The sequence below is a fragment of the Lithobates pipiens genome, unplaced genomic scaffold (assembly GCF_037356315.1).
Source record: "Lithobates pipiens isolate NorthernLeopardFrog02 unplaced genomic scaffold, aLitPip1_a1.2 Scaffold_19, whole genome shotgun sequence".
Lineage (NCBI taxonomy): Eukaryota > Metazoa > Chordata > Amphibia > Anura > Ranidae > Lithobates > Lithobates pipiens.
Genome location: NW_027507764.1, coordinates 209,968,540 through 209,990,372, shown reverse-complemented (window position 1 = coordinate 209,990,372; position 21,833 = coordinate 209,968,540). Strand labels below are relative to the sequence as shown.

At 44.1% G+C, this 21,833-nt stretch overlaps 1 protein-coding gene across 1 annotated transcript in view; it reads left to right on the top strand.

Annotated features, from left to right (window-relative positions):
- The window catches only part of LOC143998041 (mediator of RNA polymerase II transcription subunit 1-like), a 105,493-nt gene that overhangs the window by 32,640 nt on the left and 51,020 nt on the right, over positions 1-21,833 (top strand). Inside the window, exons 4-7 of the mRNA XM_077493819.1 lie at positions 35-167; positions 1,551-1,579; positions 2,215-2,286; positions 16,852-16,926. Coding sequence (XP_077349945.1) covers positions 35-167; positions 1,551-1,579; positions 2,215-2,286; positions 16,852-16,926 — 309 coding nt within the window. The remainder of the gene's footprint in view (positions 1-34; positions 168-1,550; positions 1,580-2,214; positions 2,287-16,851; positions 16,927-21,833) is intronic.

Sequence of the window (21,833 nt, the reverse complement as noted above, 5' to 3'; positions counted from 1 at the left end):
ACTGTGTGTGATCTTTGTCTACTACAAAATATAGGTTGGAGTCTCACCTTGGTCCTAATGGAAGAATTTGCTATATCACATCAGAAATGTTTTATATAGAAGTTCAAGTGAAGAGAAATGGACATGTGGGATATGTCAAACTGGCTCACCATGGTGAATCTCCTACTGTAAGCATGGATTTTAATCTGTAAAACACTCTTGTTGTCCTTCCCATTCCAGTTTGTCAAGGAATTGTGTAAATAAATGAGCTCAGGGGATATGCTGTTTAGATGGAACTTTATATTGCTTCCCCCATTGGTCCCTTCATCTGGGCTCATATATATTTTTAGGGAGAGAAGTGTGGTCATGTAAGAATGCCTTGATCCCCACCCCCCCCACCCCCCCTTCAGGGCTGTTGCGTATTATTTGATCAAACCCAGGCATGCACTGGCCATTGGGACTACAGGGAGTTTCCCGGTGGGCCGATGGCTCAGTGGGCCGGTTTCAGTGACAAAGTAATGGCTGCACGGCTCGCCCTCAACTTCACGCAGTGATGTGAGAAAGATGAGAAAAATACAGAGGATAATAAGTGAAATAATATGAGGTTAGTGAGGACTACTTATGTTATGCTACTTATGTTTTTTTGCACAATTACGTATAGTTTTATATACTGATTTTGTGCTTTGCAAAATTAAAGTGGGCTGGCCTGGATGAAGTCCAGGGCCAAATTTTTGTCCCAGTCCAGGCCTGATCAAACCTTAATCCAACATAACCATGAATGGTTATGTTGGATCAAGGTTTCAAAAACCAGGATGGCAGGATGCCAGCTTTGGCTGCATAGGCATAAATTGCAGAAGAATGTTTAGAGTGAAGTAGAATACACACAAAATGAGAAAATACATGCATGTGTCTTTCTCTCTATCATCTTGCTAATCCAAGTCACAGACATCAATTAAGAGGATTCTAATACTATCTTTGCATGTATTTCTTTATTCTATTCTGTACCCACATACGTCTCCATGAAATGTGTGTTGAGCTTCTGGATGAGCAACAAAAATAAGAACTTCACTGAAGTAGTGTAAGCTGCCCTGGTCATGTCTTGGCTTATAAAAATACAGTGCTCCCGTTGCCTATCTAACCTGGTGCTGTTGTGATTAAGTAAAAAGGCTACAGGTGTGCTTGTCTCTAAGAATGATGAATAAAATTGCAGTTACAAAGAGCATTCTGTAACTCTGGATAGAGCAAATGTATTTTTTTTTTTATTTTTTTTTTTTTATTGAAGTGGTCAATGGTTCAAACCTATTGCTGTCTTTGTCTGTGCTGGGTAAAATTATTTTTTTTATCCAAATTAATAGTAGGTTAGAACCTCTTGCAGGCAATTTTCTCACTGGGTAGATTTCCTGACTTCCTATTTTGAGACTAGGCCAGGAAGTGATGGGAAACCCAGTAGGGGCACAGACGGCATTAAAACCTGACAGGGTCTAACTTCCCACTCTATCCAAAAACAAAAAGGGCTCTGGCTGGATTTCTACAAATCTGAATCCTACTTCAAATATTTTCTTTTATTTCAGGTCTGCAAAGAACTTCTGTTGCTGCTCCGGTAACAATACAATAAGATATTTATGTTGTATTTTTCCTATCATGCACAATAAAGTCTTAAATGAGATATATATTTACTAGCCTTCCATTTTATACATTTTGGATTTAACCTGATTAAAGATTTCTATTTACTGCCATAACTTGTTCTTGTGGCTTTTTAGAGGTTTTGGTGATAGATTTTTTTTTTTTACGTCACGTGGACTGTTCGTCAGAAAATTAAGTCCTGCTAAATCCCTTCAGACTGGTCCCTTTTGCAGGTATAGCTACAGGCTATACTTATACTGTTCAAAATCCAGTAATACACTATCTAACTCTCTGCTTTGCACCTGCTCAGTTGCGTTCTATTTTTGTTGGCACTGTAACAATTTTGTAGCGGCCGATCTGCTGACAGCCTGAAGACTTACTGCTGTTTAGGGGCTCTGGGCTTCAGCAAAATGGCAGCCTCCAATAAGAAACTGGAACAATGCTGGAGGCAATTTACAGCATTGTGGACTGTATGTTCCTTGTTAAGGAACATTTCTTTTTTATTTAGTTGTTTTGGGTAAAGTTCCACTTTCAGCATAAGCATCCTAAAAGCTCAGATTATATAACTTATTTGCATATATTGAAAATAAATATGTATTTACTTTTTTTTAGATCAAAAGATTTTGAGGGCTTTGGGAGAAGTTTGGAAGGGCTTTTACATCTGTACAATATTCCTGGTAACAGGTAAGAAGACCCCCTAAATTTTACAGAGATCTGAATGTAACTCTGCTACAGAGATAAGATTGGTGGCACTGGTGTTGGGATAGACAAACCTTTTCTTTGCAGGTAGAACTTTAAAGAGTAAGTTATTTTCATGAAAAGGTGAACCGACTCCAAATGTCCCTGCCAGCCCTCTGGTGCCGACGTAGCAACCCATATACTGAAATACACAACTCTGTCCATCATCATGCTGACAATTGTAAACACTCATTGGACAGTGTGAGCACGTGACCACGCTGATGAATGATGTCCAGTACCGCACAGGAGAGAGGAGGCTCCATCTCCGGAGGCAGGAAATGCAAAAGTTAAATCTTTATAGGGCGGTCACTATCCCTCTTACAAGTGCAATGGTGCAATGCTGCAGGAGGATGACGGACCCTCGGAAGCAGTACATAGTGGCTGTGGTGCTGGCTTGGCTCAGGTAGGTAAACACAGGGGCAACTTAGTCTATGCGCCTGGGGAGGGGGGACAGGGGATTTCCCCAGGGACCCCTCTTAGGTATACTTGATCTGGACTAAGGGGCCTTGGGAATCTGGTGATAGCTGGTAGGGGATCACACGGGTGTCGGTGGTGGTGCTCCCAGCTAAGTGGGGCTTTGACAACTTTTTTTTTTTTTTTTCTGCTCTCCTTTTCCAGGCTCAGCCCAAAGAAACGGAGAGGTCGGGGGTGCCTGTCTTGCACGGCTAAGTTTTAGGCCCCTTTGCAAGCCCTGTATAGACATATTGGTGTATAAAGAGGCAACAGGGGCATGTAAGGACTTTCGGTGTGAAGAAAGTGATGAGGGCAATTAAGTCTATGCTGTCGAGCCTTGGGACCCGTAAACAGCCAGCAGAAATACCCCTTGTTTCAGCCCCAGAGGAGGGTGACTAAACAGGGGAGGAAGATCTGGATAGCCTAGAGAAGCTGTGTGAAGCAGCCTTGTCCAAAGAGATTCCTGGAACAAGGGACCATTTTACCTAGATACAGGCTCTCACTCGAGGAGTTGAATGCTTTGCTGGGTGTGACTTATGAAACACTGGATATTAAAGAACAGGTTTCTTTGTCCTTCCATGATCAAATGTACCAGACCCATAAAGAGGATCAAGGCAGGGTATTCCCGGTACACGGCGCATTATCAGACGCGATCAAAAAGGAGTGGGTGGAGCCTGGGAAAAAGCTGTTTTCCCAAAAGCTTAAAAAGGTTCCCCCTTTAGCGAGGACCCCTCCTGATGTGGAACAAAATTCCGAAATCAGACAGTCGACAAACCTTGCGTTTGAAGACATGAGGGTCCTTAAGGAACCATGGACAAAAGAATGGCGGTCTTATTGAAAAGATCATGGAAAGTAGCTGTGGTCATTGCTGGCTTTAAGTTAGTCATAACAGTGGTGGCCTGCAATTTGGAAATCTGGTTAGACCAACTGCAGGCCCATCGAGGAGGGACTTCACGGAGGGAAATCCTGGATTCCCTACCAATGCTGTAAAAGGCTGTGGGTTATTTGGCAGATGCCTCAGTGGAATCTGTCAAGCTCTCTGCTAAAGCTAAAGCTAAAGCTGCAGCCCTGGTAAATTTCTTCTCATCGGGCTCCATTGTTGAAATCCTGGTCGGGTGATCCAGTCTCAAAAATAAGACTGTCTGTAGTATCCCATTCGGGCAGGACCTAGAGAAGGCCTTAGACCGAACCGCTGACAGGAAGAAAAGGCTTTTTCTGACTAAAATTCAAAAAGGTCTCGGAAAACGTTTTTCCCGCCACCAAAGTACCAGCCACTAAAACTGTGAGGGAGGGGTAAACGGGTTGGTTTTTTTTTTTTTTTTTTTTCTTTCCCCTCTCCTAAGAACCCTGAAATCTCAATAACTTGGTCCCTGTGGGAGGGAGATTGGGGCAGTTCCTCCTACAGAGGGAAAAGATGAACCCAAATGGGTTCATACTGAGGATAATCAGGGAGGGCTATCTGATTCCGTTCAAGGGCACTCCACACACAAGGACATTTTATATCCTCCCTTTCCCAAGGATCCTCTGAAGGCGACAGCCCTTCTGTCTCCAATTGGCAAACTGGTATACCAGCGGGTCCCCGGGACCGCGGCAAGAAATAAACCAGGGTTTCTATTCGTTCGTTTTCCTGGTGCGGAACCCACTTGGCAAATTCCACCTAATTTTGAATTTGAAGTCCCTGAACAAATGGGTGGTCTACAAGAAGCAATTCTCCCCCCAAATTGCTTTTATGGCTTCCTTCAAATTGAGGGACGTTTGTTTGCACATCCCGATCCACACAGAATCACAAAAATGTTTGAGGGTGGCAATCAAGTGGGGGAAGAAGGTCGGCCATCTTCAGTTCAGGGCTCTGCCAGTCCTCATCCCCCATGATTTTTATGAAAGTCCTGGCGCACTAGCCCCCCTGAGACTAAAGGGGGATCTTAGTCATCCCATACCTGGGCGACCTTTTATTTTTTGCCCCCTCCTCGTCCCCAATTACAAGGGGACCTGTGGGTTGCCATTCCTTTTCTGGAAGACCTGAGGTGGTTGATTAAACGGGGAAAAAAAAATCTAACCTGACCCTGGCACAGGACCTGCTTTACCAAGAGTACAGGATAAACTTGGTAACACAAAGTATATCTCACGGAGGAGAAGGTAGGAAAAGTAAAGGCTACAGAGGCTTATTTTCAAAGCAATCTGCCGGTGTCCATCCGGACAGCCATGTCGGGTCCAGGTCTCTTGGCAGAAACTATCCCAGCAGTTCCGTGGGCAAGGGACCATTTCAGGATATCCTGAGAAGTTGGGACGGGAGACAGTCACAAGACAAGACCTTCCACCTATCTCCAAAGACCAAGAGGTCTCTGTGGTGGTGGCGGGATGAGATGGAGCCTCTTGCGAAGTCTTCAGTGGTCCTTTCCAGTGTCCATCCATATCACCATGGATGCCAGTGCTTGGGGATGGGGGGCCCACTGGGGGTCAGCAGTGGCTCAAAGGCCCTGGTCCAAAACAGAGTCCCAAAGATCAGCCAATTGGAGGGATTTGCAGGTGATTTGGGAGGCTCATGTCAGAAATCATCCGATTGAGACAGAAATGCAGTTAAAAATCACTTAATAATAATGTTATTATTATTATTATTGATAGTAAAAGTTAAACTGAGCATGGACCTGAGTGGCAAGAATTTTGTCACCCAAAGGAGAAGTGAGACCATAGCCAGGATACAATCAGGAGGCATTGCAGGAACTGATTCCATACTGGAAGTGAAGGAAAATTGTCATGACAAAGCGTCAGCCCTTGCATTCTTTGTACCAGGTAAGAATGAGACATTGTAATTTGAAACATGACAAAAGAGCCAATCATGCCCTTCTGGGAGAGAAGCATTTAGCCTCCAACCAGAATGCGAGATTCTTATGGTCAGTAAGAATGAGAACCAGCACAGTGGTACCTTCGAGGAGATGCCTCCATTCTTTAAGGGCTAAAATGATCGCTAACGACTCTGTCACAAATCTTCTGATTGCATTCTGCAGGTGAGAATTTCTTGGAAAAGTAGCCACAAGGATGCATAGCCCTCTGAGGTAGGATGTTGAGACAGAAGGGTGCCAACTCCAGTCTCAGAAGCATCAACCTCAAGGATAAAGGGTAACTTGGGTCAGGATGTGCCAACACAGGAGCAGAAACAAAAGCAGCCTTGAGGCCTTATTGGACTCCGTAGACCAACACTGTGGGTTACCGTCCTTTCTGGTCATATCAGTCAGGGGCTTGACCAGAGATGAGAAGTTACAAATAAACTTTTGAGAATAATTGGCAAAGCCAAGAAAACGTTGCAGAGGACATATACATGGGTCGGGGCCACTGTAGATACAAGCAAACCCAAGGATAAATCAAGGAAAAAAAACAAGCTTTACTTACCACCAGCCCACAGACAACCAAATAACCTGTCTAACAGTATGCGTTAAAAACAGGGGTTTAGTCTGCACACATTTGAAAATGCATGCGTAAGCCACAGAGCCCCGCCAAGGCACCCCAGTATCTGTGGTACCTAACACTAACTTATAAGGGGCCACTGTAGGACTGCTGAAAGTTTCTCTGGGTCCATCGAAAAAATGTCAGTGGAAATGAGAGAACCCAGGAATTTAACCTGTTCATGATGGAACTTGCAGTTCTCCAATTTACAATAGAGATTATCGCTCGGCTTCTGAAGCATGCAACAGACATCTGTGTGGTGGCTCTCTAGGGACTTTGAAAAAATTAGAATATCGTTGAGATAAACCAACACACATGGCTGTAACAAATCTTGGAGGACATCGTTGATAAATTCCTTGAAAACAGCCGGAGCGCTGCAAAGGCCAAATGGCATTACGAGGTACTAATAATGGCATAATACAAAAATATAAAAAGCTGCGCCAACCCTCTAACCAAAAAAAGAAGAAATAAAATTATATGTATAAATAATTAATATATAAATAATTATAATTAAATAGAACACCTCAAGTGCATATAAATCAGAAAATGCATAAAAAATGACAATGCAAAAAAAATCCATTCATAGAAAGTTCATAAATGTGTCCATATGATCAGCAATTGTTTTCTTAAATGGAGACACCACAGTGATTGAACACACTCAGAATGCGCACAAGTGCCCGTCACCGTATAGTGAGTGCGCTTACCAGAGGGTATATAGGTTGGAGCGTTGTAATTAGATGGTAGATCACACCAAAATAATCCTCCTTATGATGGGTCCGCTCTCCTCATCACAACAGCACTCCCAAGAGAATATTCTATTCCATGGTCCCAAAAATGGTACTCAGTAGCCCCCAGGGAAAAGAAGGAACTGACATAGCGTAATATGTTGAGACAATTTATTATAGATAAAAAGTAGCGCACTTACATGTAAGTCGAATGTATACAGCATGTGTAAAAACATAAAAAGCCGGCCGGCAAACAGGAGCCCGTCCTCCTCTCCTACAACGTGGTGGCGTCACTGCGTGCCTTCCCAGACGCGTTTCGTCATACCTGACGTTGTCAATGGGGAACGGGCAGCGCAGTGACGCTCCACCTAATATAGCTAATACTACACCCAAGCCTCGTTCTGAGATGCAAGACATTTTGACTGATGGCAAATAGCCCTAAAACGTATGCGGACTGTCTCATACTACCATATGCAGCGAACCCGCATATGATATGAACCAATATGGCGCATGGGCAATAACTTTATCCCACAAAACGTTCCAAATGATAAAATCCAGGATAAGGATAAAAAATAAAATAAAAATAAAAAAAATATATGTGTGTATTAATACCCTAATAGTAAGGGATAGGCAGTGCACCCTCCATACGTTGCCTCGCATAGCACGCAGAAAACAAAAAGATTCAACGCGAGTGCGGCATAAACAGCATCTAATCCTAAAAATAATGAATGTAAAAAAAAAAAAAAAATTTTTTTTTATCCATATTTAATGTCACATAAATATAATGTGTGCATTAAGGATGATTCAAAATGTATACCTGAAAAGTTTTTTATGAGATTGTGTACTTAACCTGAAACTTTAATAACCCTTCACTAGTATGTAAAAGGAAACATGGGGAGTGAAAAATATTCTATGCATATAAATCTAACAAATAGCCCAATCTAATGGTCGCATAAAATTAATATCTTTATCTATGCCAAATTAGAATAAAAGCTATGTAAATATATATATATATATAATATATATATTCTATAGACCAGTCCAGCATCTCAAAACCAGCAGGGCCAAAGAAAATTAATATACATATAAAAAACAAATCTGTCCCACAGACCTCAACCTCAACAAGTAATATTGAGACTTGCATATATTAGGTAATGTACAGGGATTTGAAAAATTAAGAGTTATCAATAAAAGCATTGACATCGGTATCAATATTGAGCCCAAACGGGGCATAGGTTTTTAGGCGATGGATCCAGGACATCTCGAGTTTTGAAATTTCTCTCACTAAAGAACTACCCCGCCAGTGAGGTTTATATTTATCGATTCCTAAGAAAAGAGTCTTAGAGGGGTCTTTATTGTGAAACCTCAAGTAGTGCTTAGACACTGAGTGGTTAGGGAAACCAGTAATAATATTAGTTATGTGTTCATTAAGTCTCACTTGTAAAGGGCGCTTTGTGCATCCCACATATTGCAGCCCGCAAGGGCACTGCAACATGTAGACCACTCCAGTGGTGGCACATGTAATACATGGCTTAATACTAAAGTCCAATCCTGTGGCCGTACTCTGAAAGGTGGTAGTCCGTCTCTGAAGACAAGAATTCAAAGAGCAGACCCTACACTTTCTGCATTTATAAAACCCAGTAAGTTGATCAAAAAAAACCCTACCTCTGGCCGGAGGGTCAAAGACATTCGGTGCTAGACGGTTTCGTACTGATGGTGCACCTCTAAACACTACTTGAGGTTTCTCACTCACCACATTTTTCAATGTGGCATCGCTACCAACGATGTGCCAGTGTTTATTTATCAGTCTTTTTACACTCTTCTGTTGAAGTGAATATGTAGTTATGAAGGGGACTTTTCCCTGCATGTCGTTTACACGTGGGCCCCTCTCCACCAACTAATAATGGCATGTTCTGGTATTAAACACAGTTTTCCATTCGTCACCCTCCTTGATCCTCACAAGATTGTATTCTCCTCTCAAATCCAGCTTCGTGAAAACCATTGCTCCCTTGAGGCAGTCAAATAACTATGTAATCAACAGAATTGGATAAGCATTCTTAATTGTGAAACGATTAAGACCCCTATAATCAATACAAGGTCTCAGTTCACCACTCTTCTTCACAAAGAAGAAACCAGCACCAGCAGGAGATGACAGTGGATGAATTCTCAAGAGTGCGTCTGCAGTCATCCACAAATTTGACCCCTCAGTCTCGCCCCATTGCTGGCGTTGTGGGCTTGACGTCGGGTCGCTGTTCCACATCTTTTGGTAATGTCCCCTGATACATCCCTTTTGGATAGAGGTGGGATCGTTGATGACCGGGGTGTCCCTTCCGATCGATCCCTTACACTGCTTGCTGGGCCTTCCTATCCCAGGCCTACCTAAAAATACAAACCGGCTGATCTATATTCTATTAGCTGCTAAGAGGCTTATGCCGTTATGCTGGTTATCGGGCACAACCCCTCCCTGGCCTAGATTTCTTCAACTGTTGTCCGAGATATGGAGAATGGAGTACCTGACGGCCTCGGTGCATGACTTGGTTCCCCAGTTTGATAAAGTTTGGGAACCATGGGATCGGTCGGAGTATGTGGCTCCCCACTCTGTACACCCTTACTGATCGCAGCTGCCGGTTGTAACCCCTCCCCCCCCCCCCCCCCTTCCCGGCATCTATTCCCATCTTTCTACCTCCCATTTACCTTCTTGTTCTACTAGCCCAGGTAACCCCCCCCCGAGACTCACCAAGATGATTATATGGATGTTTTGTTGCTTTGTCTCTCTCTGGCCTCCAGCCCACTGTCATACGGATTTGCTTTTGCCTTTCATAAACTGTAGGTTACTCACTTTACCTGTTATAGTTATGCAGTTCACCTTTGTGCCTGCATATGTGGACATTAATCTTTAACTTCTGTAGTTAACGTTTATGTTATCTATACTCACTTCTGCCTATTGATTATTTCAGTGCTTGATTATCCACTTAACGATCAGTGCACGATGATGTACGTCCTATTTTTGAAGGGGGATATCTCGGTAACGGCAGCAATAAAAAAAAATTGGGCTAAGTTTACTGTTATCTTATTTTTTTTTAATTCAAAAAAGTGAATTTTTTCCAAAAAAAGTGCGCTTGTAAGACCGCTGCGCAAATACGGTGTGAAAAAAAGTATTTCAATGACCGTCATTTTATTCTCTAGGGTGTTAGAAAAAAAAAAACAATATAAAATGTTTGGGGTTCTAAGTAATTTTCTAGCAAAAAAAATCTGTTTTAAACATGTAAACACCAAATCTGAAAAAGAGGCCTGGTCCTTAAGTGGTTAATTGTATTTGCTCTGAAATTTTAATAAAAAATACAATAAAAAAAAGTGCGTCTGCAACATACTTCTCCATGGCCTTATCACGGCCACAAGGGAGTATGGCACCAGGTTGAAGGTCAATTGCGCAATCATATGACCAGTGTGGAGGCAAACTACCAGCTTGACCTTTGTCAAAGACATTGCTAAAATCACTGTACTCCTCCTGCAGGGAGGAGAGTGAAGAGGTGCATAGGACCTTAGCGACATTCTGGAAACATGACTTGCTGCATTGTGGTGACCAGGAGAGAACCTCAGCACAAAGCCAATTAAAAGAGGGGCTGTGCCTCTGTAACCAAGGATAACCAATAACCAGTGGAAACTTAGGTGAGGAAATAATTTGGAATTGGATTATCTCCATAATGAAGAGCCCCTACGGCCATGGACAACAGAACAGTCTCATGAGTCACATGGGCAGGCTGTAAAGGTCTCCCATCAAAAGCCTCAATGGCAAGTGGAGTGTCACGAAGCTGCAGTGGAATCGAGTGGTTACAAAGGCAGCATCAATGAACAGGCCTGCAGCCCCAGAGTCTATTCGAGCCTGCATCTCGATGGATGACTCGGATCAAGAAAGGAAAACTGGGACCGGAGGCTTATCCTTCTGGATAACTGGGGACGTAACAACGCCACCTAAGGTCTGTCCTCTACAAGACCTCAAGGTTCGGGCATTACCTGGATGACGAGACTTCAAAAAGTGACCTGCCTGGCCACAAAGGCACAACCTCTCCCTCCTCCTAAAGGTCCTCTCATCTGCAGAGAGACGCGTGAAGCCCAAGTACATGGGTTCATCTTCGCTGACCAACTCTGAACCAGGAGGAATGGGAGGTGAGGGAGGCAAGGGTGGGACTGTAAAGCTTGGAGACAAATGTACAGGAGGCTTCCGTAAGTGCTCATTTAAAAGAGTCCTTTCTCTGAGTCTGGAGTCAATGAGGATGGCAAACGTGATAAACTTCTCCAGCTCAGTGGGTATATCTAGGGCTGCTATCTCCTCTTTGATGGTATCCGAGAGACCATGAGAAAAAGCAGCCATGAGGGTCTCATTTGTTCCATGTAACCTCTGCTGCCAGAGTACGGAATTCAATGGGGTAAGCGACAACCGTTTTCGTACTATTTGATCGACATGAGTCACTTGGCAACAGAAGCTGAGCATGTTGGAATGTCAAATACCATTTTTTTAAAGGAAGCCACAAACTCTGGGTAGCTCAGGACAATGGGTTTTTGCATCTCCCACAGAGGGGTTACCAAGGCCAAGGCTCTCTCAGAAAACGGAGATGTCATAAAACCTACTTTGCTTCTGTCCGTGGTAAACGACTGGGGCAGCATCTCAAAGTATATCTCAACCTGATTGATAAAACCTCTCCATTGAAATGGATTGCCCCCAAATCGCTGGGGAAGCAGAGCAGAACCAGGCATATCTGTTAGAGGTAATACTCGAGGGGCGGGTGCCTGCACAGATACTGGAGCAGCAGCAGGGATGGCCTGCAACACAGGTTGTACCGGAGCAGCCACAGTGGGAGATTACGTGATCCATACGGTGATCCTGCTCATCCAACCTGGAAAAAATATTACCAACAAGTGGACTGACTGCATCTGCTGAATTCATGGCCTTTGCCTACTGTCAGAAACCATGAATCAGACCGAGACAGAAGTTCAGTTAAAATCACGCTTGTTTAATAATAATTAAAGGTAAATCGAGCAACGTAGTAAAATCATAGCCAGAGTTTGGTAACCGGAACGGACAAGCCAGGACGCCAGGGAGCCAGAGATCAGCATACTCCAGGACAGGCCAGGAAATCGGGAAAACAGAGAATCTGTGTAGTGGAACAGCAAGTACAATCAGGAACCAAAAGGGACATCAGCCAAGCGAGTCTTCAACAGGTATACAAGAGAGAATCTCTGGATGTGTTGGCAAAGGCAGAGAGGAACGGAACTGAACAGCTTAAGTAACCAGCAGGACTGACAAACAGGATATCATCATCAGGTGAGTCCCAGAGGAAAAGATTGGAGCTGGCAATTAACCGATAGCTGAGCGGCCTGCTTTGAGAAGGAAGGGCTGAGCCCAGTTCTGAGGGCATTCGCCAAGGAGATGAGAAATCACCACAAGCAGGTCCCCTCAGACAGCGTAGTGGCAGTCTCTTATATCAACATACAGGGGGGACTTCAACTGGCGAGTGTCATTTTTGCACAGGCCGAGTTGAATCTGTGTTCAATCTCTGCAGTCCACCTCAAGAGAGTGGACAATTGGCTGGTGTCACCAGGTGCGCAAATCAGAATGGTCACTGAACGGGGACATATTCCAGCTAGTGACAGAAGTGGGGCCTTCCATAAATGGATTTGTTCGCCAACCAGTCAAATTCCAAGGTTCCAATGTACTTTTCGTTGGAAAGAGACGAGGACCAAGGGAATAGATGCCCTGGATCAGAAGTGGACATTTCGCCTGTGCTATACCTTTCCTCCATTCAAACTTATTCCCCTGGTCCTGAGGAAGTTTTGACAAGAACACTCGTCGATGATTCTAGTGGTCCCATACTGACCAGTGGCCACAGAGGTCTTGCTCGGGCGCCATGCTGTTACACCTGGCGTCAGAGCTTGCTGTCTGAGGAAAGCCTCCTCAAGTCTAAGGAGCTCTCAGACAGGGTTGTGAGTATGATCCTATCCAGCAGGAAGAAGGTGACTCAGGCAATTTTATATTAAGTTTTGGAAAGTGTTTTGTTCATGGTTGGACACCAGGAAAGTGTCTGCAGGTATTCCAGCCATCTTGGAATTTTTACAAGACAGAGCAGACCAAGGGTCGTTCATTAGTACCTTAAAAGTTTAGGTGGCGGCCTTGTTTGTGTTTTTGGAGCAACCCCTGGCGTTGGACCCTCTAGTAAGTAGCTTCTTTAAGGGATTAGCCAGAATTGGGCCCATTCCATTCAGGATTCTGGCAAAATGGGATTTGGCAATTGTATTGCAGGGTTGGCTAAAAGGTTTGGAAGAGGAGGATCTGTCCTTCTTTTTTTTTTTTTTTTTTTTAAAGTGGGCTACTCTCAAAACTACTTTTTTAGTGGCGATTTTTGACAGCCAGCTGCATTAGCGAGCTGCAAGCACTTTCTTTTTAAGGAGCGTTCCCTGCAGATTTTTGAGGGCAGATTGATAAATGCATATGGACCCGTGGTACTTGGTGAAAGTGGCCTCTAAATTCTCAGGAGATCGTTTTTTTTTTTTGCCATCTTTCTGCATGTCTCCAACTAAACTTAAAGAAGCAAAATACCACCAACTGGACGTGAGGGCCTGTGTCTTGCTTTTTTTGGAATTATCCTCTTCGTTTTGCATTCTGGTGAAAAACCTGGGGTAGTTTGGGCTGCGTATTATGGTATAGGGACCTCTACACCAGCAGCACTGGGCATCATGGTTGCTACTTTTAGCAGGGTTTGGAGGGGTGGCCAGGATATTTGGATTTAGGCCACCTTTTCACTGTTCATGAACTTGCCCTTTGTAAGTTTACATTTCTAAATATGTATATGGAGGGCAGGGATATTTCTTTACTACTTCTTTATTGGCAATGCTACACAGCAGTTACACTTTGTGATAACATTTTCTCCTTCCAAGACCTATTGGTCTCTTTCTGATTAAAAAAAAAAAAATATTGCAGCATAAGATGTAATTGGTTTTGTGTCAAATTATTGGACCGTGCTGCATAAACATCTTAAGGTAGATGTAACATTAACTAGGGCTGGTGCAGATGGGATTTTAAGATCAGTTATTGCATGGCAAATGCTTCTACAGTGCATCACACACACTTGTGTACACTAACCATGTTTTTGCTGAAAATGTACTACAGTTTCCCAGTGTGTTTTATATTAGACCCTGTCTATAATCAAATGCCTTAGAAAAGTGAGATGCTGGATTCTTTCCAATCTCTGACACTCCATGACATTTTCCAAACTGAATTTTATATACGAGATCCAATTTTAAAGCTGACTTGCATGTAAACAGCTACAGTATCTCCCCAAAAGTGAGTACACCGCTCACATTTCTGTAAATAAATTTTCATATGACAACACTGAATAAATGACACTTTTCTACAATGTAAAGTAGTGAGTATACAGCTTGTATAACAGTGTAAATTTGCTCTCCCCTTTAAAATAACTCAACACACAGCAATTAATGTCTAAACCGCTGGCAACAAAACTGAGTACACCCCTAAGTAAAAAAAAATCAGAATTTGTCCCAATTAGCCATTTTCCCTCACCGGTGTCATGTGATTTGTTAGTGTTACAAGGTCTCAGGTGTGCATGGGGAGCAGGTGTGTTAAATTTGGTGTTATCACACTCTCGTACTGGTCACTAGAAGTTCAAATGGCACCTTGTGGCAAAAAACAGAGGATATGAAAAAAAAAATTGTTGCTCTACCTAAAGATGACGAACCTTGGCACTTTGGCAGACGTTTTGGAACTACATTTCCCATGATGCTCAGCTACACTGCAGAGTACATGAGAATCAAATGTAGTTCCAAAACATCTGGGCTACCAAGGTTCGCCATCACTGGCCTAGGCTATAAGAAAACTGCTAATCCCCTGAAACTGAGCTGCAACACGGTGGCCATACAGCAGTTTAACAGGACAGGCTCCACTCAGAACAGGCCTCGTCATGGTCGATCAAAGAAGTTGCGTGCACATGCGCAGCGTCAAATCCAGAGGTTGTCTTTTGGAAAATAGACCTATGAATGCTGCCAGCATTGCTGCAGAGGTTGAAAGGGTGGGGGGTCAGCCTGTCAGTGCTCAGACCATACGCTGCACAATGCATCAAATTGGTCTGCATGGCTGTTGTCCCAGAAGGCAGCCTCTTCTAAAGATGATGCACAAAGGGTTTGCTGAAGACAAGCAGACTAAGGAAATGGATTACTGGAAGCATGTCCTGTGGTCTGATGAGACCAAGATGAACCTTATTTGGTTCAGATGTCAAGCGTGTGTGGCAGTACCCAGGTGAGGGGTACAAAGATGTGTGCCTTGCCTACAGTCGAGCATGGTGGTGGGAGTGTCATGGTCTGGGGCTGCATGAGTGCTGCCGACATTGGGAAGCTACAGTTCATTGAGGGAGCCATGAATCCCACCATTTACTGTGACATACTAAAACAGACCATGATTCTCTCCCTTTGGAGACTGGGCCGCAGGGCAGTATTCCAACATAATGACCCCAAACACACCTCTAAGACTACCCTCAGCTTCTTTAGCAAGGCAGTGCCAGACCTAAACCCTATTGAGCATCTGTGGGGCATCCTCAAACGGAAGGTGGAGGAGCGTAAGATCTCTAAAATCCACCAGCTCCGAGATGTTATCATGGAGGACTGGAAGAGTATTCCAGTAGCAACCTGTGAGATTCTGGTGAACTCCATGCCCAAGAGGGTTAAGGCAGTGCTGGAAAATAATGGTGACCACACAAAATATTGACACTTTGGGCCCAATTTGGACTTTATTTTAGGGGTGTACTCAGTTTTGTTTCCATTGGTTAAGACATTGACTGTGTTGAGTTATTTTGAGGGGACAGCAAATTTACACTGCACAAGCTGCACACTCACTACATTTACATTGAAGAAATGACACTTTGCTACAGTGTTGTCACATGAAAAGATAAAATATTTACAAAAATGTGAGGAGTGTACTCACTTTTGTGAGATACCGTAACTACAGAACAAATGCATATGGGAGCTGTTTCACATGCCAACGTTTTAGTATTTCTATCTGAGATTTACACAGCAGAAAAAGTACTTATTAGTTATAGAATGTATAAGGGCCTGTGTCAACTATATTCTTATGACATCAGTTTGAGACACTACTGGGATCACTCAGAATTAATTGACAGGTGCATTTGACCCACAATTTAGACAATTTTTGCTATCCCATAGACCTGTATGTGCATGCAAAATCCACTTGAAACAAAGACCCATCAACACAGGCCCTAAGGCAGTGATGGCGAACCTTGGCACCCCAGATGTTTTGGAACTACATTTCCCATAATGATCAATTACACTGCAGAGTGCATGAGCATCTTGGGAAATGTAGTTCCAAAACATCTGGGGTGCCAAGGTTTGCCATCACTGCCCTAAGGAATATAGTAGTGTTCTCTCCCCCTCCCAACCTGCTGATTGGAGTGTGAAGGAGCAGCAAGAGACTGATGAGGTAATCAGTGTGTGCTTCTCCTATCAGTATTCCTGCTCAGCACATCTGCATGCAGCACACCTGACTGCCTCCCAGTCCTGCCCCTACCTTTTCAATCCAGTCCAGAGTCCTGCTGTACTGTGTATTGCCCAAGGCTGAAACCAGGTCAAATTGCAATAAATGTATTACTGTACACCTAGTAACACATTTGTGCCTTTTTTTTATTTTTATTAATTTTTGTATTTTATTTATTTTTGTTTGCATTTACCTTTTTTAATGCAGCACAAAAATAGAATCATTCTGTCTTACTGGAAATGCTACAAGTGGCACTTCCAGTTGATGATTCTGCAATAGTATATTCACAGATATGTCCTATAACTAATTTTGTATTTTTTTTTTTTCTTCCTGAAGTGAAATCAAAGCTAAAGTCTATATTGCTCTATGCAGCTTAGAAGCAGATCTGAACGCTGTATATAATCTGTGCAGGTATTCCAGTAATTCATTGTTGGGTTTACTTATTTTGTGCTTTAGAATTCTCCTTTCGATGGTGATAAACAGACTGTGGATATTTGCCTATGTTCTCACTACCAAGTCTATTAAATGTGAATTTATTTGAAGCTGGGTACTAGAAGAATAATATAGGCACTTTTCTGTGTATGTTATGTTGGCAGCTGGATATTTGATAGCTATTTTACATGGCTGTTGTATATTCTAAATTGCTTGTAAAGCTGCTTTTGTGCCAACTCATTGTTTCGGCACTAGGGTTTAGGATTTTTTTTTTCATACGGTACATGTGAGCAAAATATAAGAGGATGTCACTAAACATATGCAGTCTGCATTTTTCTGGGCTTTTTTAAAATCCCTATTTTCTTATTTGATATGTGCCTATTAAACATGCATCCAATATCCAGTACTATATGGAAAGAAATTCTTGTATTTAAGAAATGTTCACATAAAGTCCAAGGTGCAGGCAAAAAACAAGGATAAGGATCTTGCAGTTCCTAAGCGAACCTGGGACTGATCCAATCCATAGGCATGTAAAATAAATAAATAAAATTTGAGAAAGCCGTGAGAGCAAGGCCCTGTTTGCTCCTACTGACATTTTTGCTGTTCGTGTTCTGTGGTCCACGTTGGACAGCTACAGATGCCGCCGGTTCCATCTGTGTGGTTATTGATTCATGCCCTTGCACCATCCTAGGTCTATCCTTGTGGCCCCTCACCTGCACCTCATGCTAGATACAGTACATTTGAACAGAAGTGTGCTATTAGCTGGAATAAAGCTGTACTTTAACTGATCCTTGTGCCCTGCTTTCTTTTTTTTTTTTTTTTTTTTTTTTTTTTTTTATTTAAAGAATGCAGATTATACAAACATATAAAAAAACGACATGACAATCAGCTGGAACTTACAATAATGAATCATGAGAGCTCACACCAGTCCAAATATACTGTTAAGAATAAATTGATGAAGTCTATCCAAACATACTGAAGGAGTGATGCGATTAGCCGTTATCAACTATATGTGTCCAAGAGCTCCAGTCTAACCAACAATGCTATCTACTGAGCAGGAGGGAATATCTAGGTACCCAAAACATGTTGCACATATATCTGTGCTGCATTCGTATTCTGGGCGATCACGTGTAGTAGGGCACCCCCCAAAGGGAGGACTATCGTGTCCCAGGTTACTTAATGAAATTGACTGGAGCAAGTCCCTGTCGTTTTAGGTTATGGAGCTCGCACCCATGAGGCTGGGGGCGGCACCAAGCTGAGGTATCGCATTCAGGAGGATTTTCATTTTTATGGGGAGGAAAGATGAACGACACCCATGGTGTCACGAGAGAAAAGAGGGGGTAGCTTATAAGAAAGAATAAGGATGGGGAGGGAGGAGGGGGGGAGGATAAGGTGAGGCCCCGGCGAGGCCGCCGACCCAAGGCCCCATTGCCCCTAAGGGACTGTCTGTTCATGTGAAAGATTTGTAGCCATCTGAATATCGAAACAGATCCCAGTGTGACCACCGCGCACTATGTTCCTCCTCTCTTTCCCCTATAGCCGCCGTTAGACGTTCCATACGCTGTATATCGCTAATCCTGGCAAACCACTGCATCACTGTCGGAGGGGACCTCTGCTTCCACATACTGGGAATACATGCCCTGGCCGCATTGAGAAGGTGCTTCAGCAAAGATTTACGATAGCGCCTACTGGACATTGGGGCCAAATTCAATAGTATTGCCGCTGGGTTGTCTTTCAGATCAATATCAGTGAGTTTATGGATGATTCCTAGTACCTGACTCCAGAAGTGCGTCAGCACTGCGCACTCCCAGAAGATGTGTAGAATCGTGCCACTCTGAGTTCCACATCTCCAACATAGGGGGCTGTGTCCTGGGAATATCGACGCTAGCACCGAAGGGGTCCTGTACCAGCGCGTCAGCACTTTGTAGGAGATTTCTTGGTATTTGCTGCATAAAGAGGACTTATGCGCAAAAAATAGGATTCTACTCTTCTGGTCATCAGTAAACTGGACATTAAGATCCCTCTCCCATTTCCTCAGGTATGGGGGATCATCTAGGGAAGCGCTGGTCTGCAAAATATTGTATGAGTAGGAAAGGGATTTCCGGACCGGTTCCTCTCCCATACACAGATCTTCAAAAGGTGTGCGTGGTCTGCGAAAGCCTGCCGCATCCGGCAGGGATCTGAGAAAGCTGTAAAAGTTTCCATCTTCCTAGCGCGGTCAAGCCCAAGCCAGGGTACATGTTTGAGAGGTCGTTCCAATCTGAAGGTCCGGAAAATGAGGAGGCCCTAACGATGCTCTGCTCTGGTCTGATCCGAAAAGTCCTGTCAGAGAGCCCTGGCAAGAATTTCGGATGTCCGATTATGGGTGCCATCGGAGAGGGAAAGCTGGGCGTCTTGGTAAATCTAAAATATCTGTGAAGTTCCTGTAGAGTGGTTTCTATTAATGGGTGGGAAGGGAAGGAACTAAGAGGCCCCCCTCCACTCCATGGCAAACCTTCAAGAGGTGCTAGTACCGATTCCTGTTCCAGACTGACCCAAAGCTTATGTGATTTATGCCGGCACCAGTCCACTGCCCTGTTCATATGAACTGCTGTGCAATATAGCGCAGGGTCAGGGAGACCCATCCCCCCTCTAAGTTTGGGTCGGTGCAACAGGGAGCTTTTAAGCCGCGCAGGCTTGCCTTGCCAGATATATTTGGTCATTATCGAGCGCATTTTATGGAAAAAAGTCCGTGGTAGCCTCACTGGCAGTGCTTGTAATAGATAAAGCAACCGTGGTATGATATTCATCTTCAGTACGTTGCTTCTACCAAACCAGGAGATTGCTAGGTTCTTCCACCTCTCTAAGTCTGAGGAAAAGGTGGTCAGAAGTGGCTGAAAATTAAGTTGATAGACAAGGTGCAGCTCCGATGGGATTTTGGTGCCTAAATATTTAATCGCCTGGGGAGACCACCGGAAGGGAAAGTTGCTGCCAAGAGAAGCCCGGGAGCTGGGGGGTAGGGAGACATTTAGTGCCTCAGATTTCTGGAAATTAATTTTGAAATCTGAGAGCGTCCCGTAGTAGCGTATTTCCGACATCAAAACTGGTAATGAGGTGTGGGGATTGGCGACATAGAATAGCAGATCGTCTGCGTATGCCGCAACTTTGTGGTGGTAAGTGCTCGTTTCGAGTCCTCTTATGTCTGGGTTGAGCCTAATATGTTGTAGCAGGGGTTCTAGGGAGATTATGAACAGGAGTGGCGAGAGTGGGCAACCCTGCCTCGTTCCGTTACTGATCTTAAATGGGTTGGAGGCAACCCCATTCACTCTGACCGATGCGGAAGGGCAAGAATAAATGGCTGAAACCCAGGACAGAATGGAGGCTGGCATTCCCATGCGTCGTAGGGTGGCCAACAGAAAAGTCCAGTTGACCCTATCGAACGCCTTTTCAGCGTCTGTCGATAGTAGGATCAAAGGTACATTAAGGTGTTTGGCCCTAGCTACCACATCAATCGTCCTAATTGTGTTGTCTCGCGCTTCCCTGTTACGGATGAAGCCGACCTGATCTAAAGGGATTATACGTTGGAGGACAGACCCTAATCGTTCCGCCAATATTTTAGTAAATAACTTCAGATCGCAATTTAGTAGAGAAATAGGCCTGTAACTGGCGCATAGAAGCGGGTCTTTCTCAGGTTTTGGGATAACCGATATGCTGGCTTGCAGCAGGTCTGGTGGCATAGTATGATCATCCAGTATTGCGTTAAAGGCTGTGATGAAGTGGGTCGCCAGTTGAGTCTGGAAGTGTTTGTAGTAGGCGTTGGTAAAGCCATCTGGACCTGGTGCCTTTCCCTTCGGAGCCCCGGCTATAGCTTTTGACAGTTCCTCCACAGTTATAGGCCGCAAAAGCAATTCCACCTCTTCCTCATTAAGCGAGGGCAAGTCTGCCGCTGCCAGATAAGTCTCAATAGCATCCACACTACCCTGGGGACGGTCTCCTACGGGATGGGAATGTAAGTTATAGAGTGTTTCGTAAAAAACCCGGAAGGCCTCCGCCATTTCCGCCGAGTCATGAATTTTATGTCCCGTGGCGGTGGATAGGGTCGGTATATAGGAAAGGTTACGCTGGGTTCGTATGGCGTTCGCTAGGGCTCTACTACATTTATCCCCGAATTCGTAAAACGTTCTGCGTACCTTTTAAAAGGTTGTTCCTGGAGTGGAACAGAGAGTGTTCTCTAATCTTCTCACGGAGGTTAATTACCTCTACTTCGAGGTCCCTATCTGGGCGGTGCTTATGGCGTTTTTCGCATTCGTGTAGCTTTGCCAGCAACTCGGACAATGTTTTCTCCCTGGCTACTTTGAGTCTATGTCCATGTTTTATGAACATGCCCCTTATATAACATTTATGCGCCGACCAGATTGAAAGGGGGTTCGAGACCGAGTCCTTATTACTCTCAAAGAAGAGTCCAAGTTCCCGTACAATGTCCGCTCCGACCTCTGGGTCACGCAGAAGGGACTCATTTAGGCGCCACGTAGCCGTTTTAGTTGGTGGACGTTGTGTATTCAAGGTAATGGAAATCGGGGCATGGTCTGAGAGCGCAATATGCCCAATCTGAGCTCCCATGACCAAAGGGATCGTATCATGGGAGATCAGGAAAAGGTCGATCCTGGAGTAGGAGCCATGCACCGGAGAGAAGAAGGTGTAGTCCCTCTCCTGTGGATGGAGAACACGCCAGATGTCAACTAGCCGATAAGAATGCAGTAGATCCCTAATGCGGTCTCGGACCCTCAGGGAGAGGGCAGAAGAGCCCGTCGATGAGTCCCTCCTGGGGTCAATAGTGAAGTTGAGATCACCTCCCAACACCAGCGTTCCTTCCGTGAAGGAGGCCAAAGCAGCCAGGCAAATGTCAA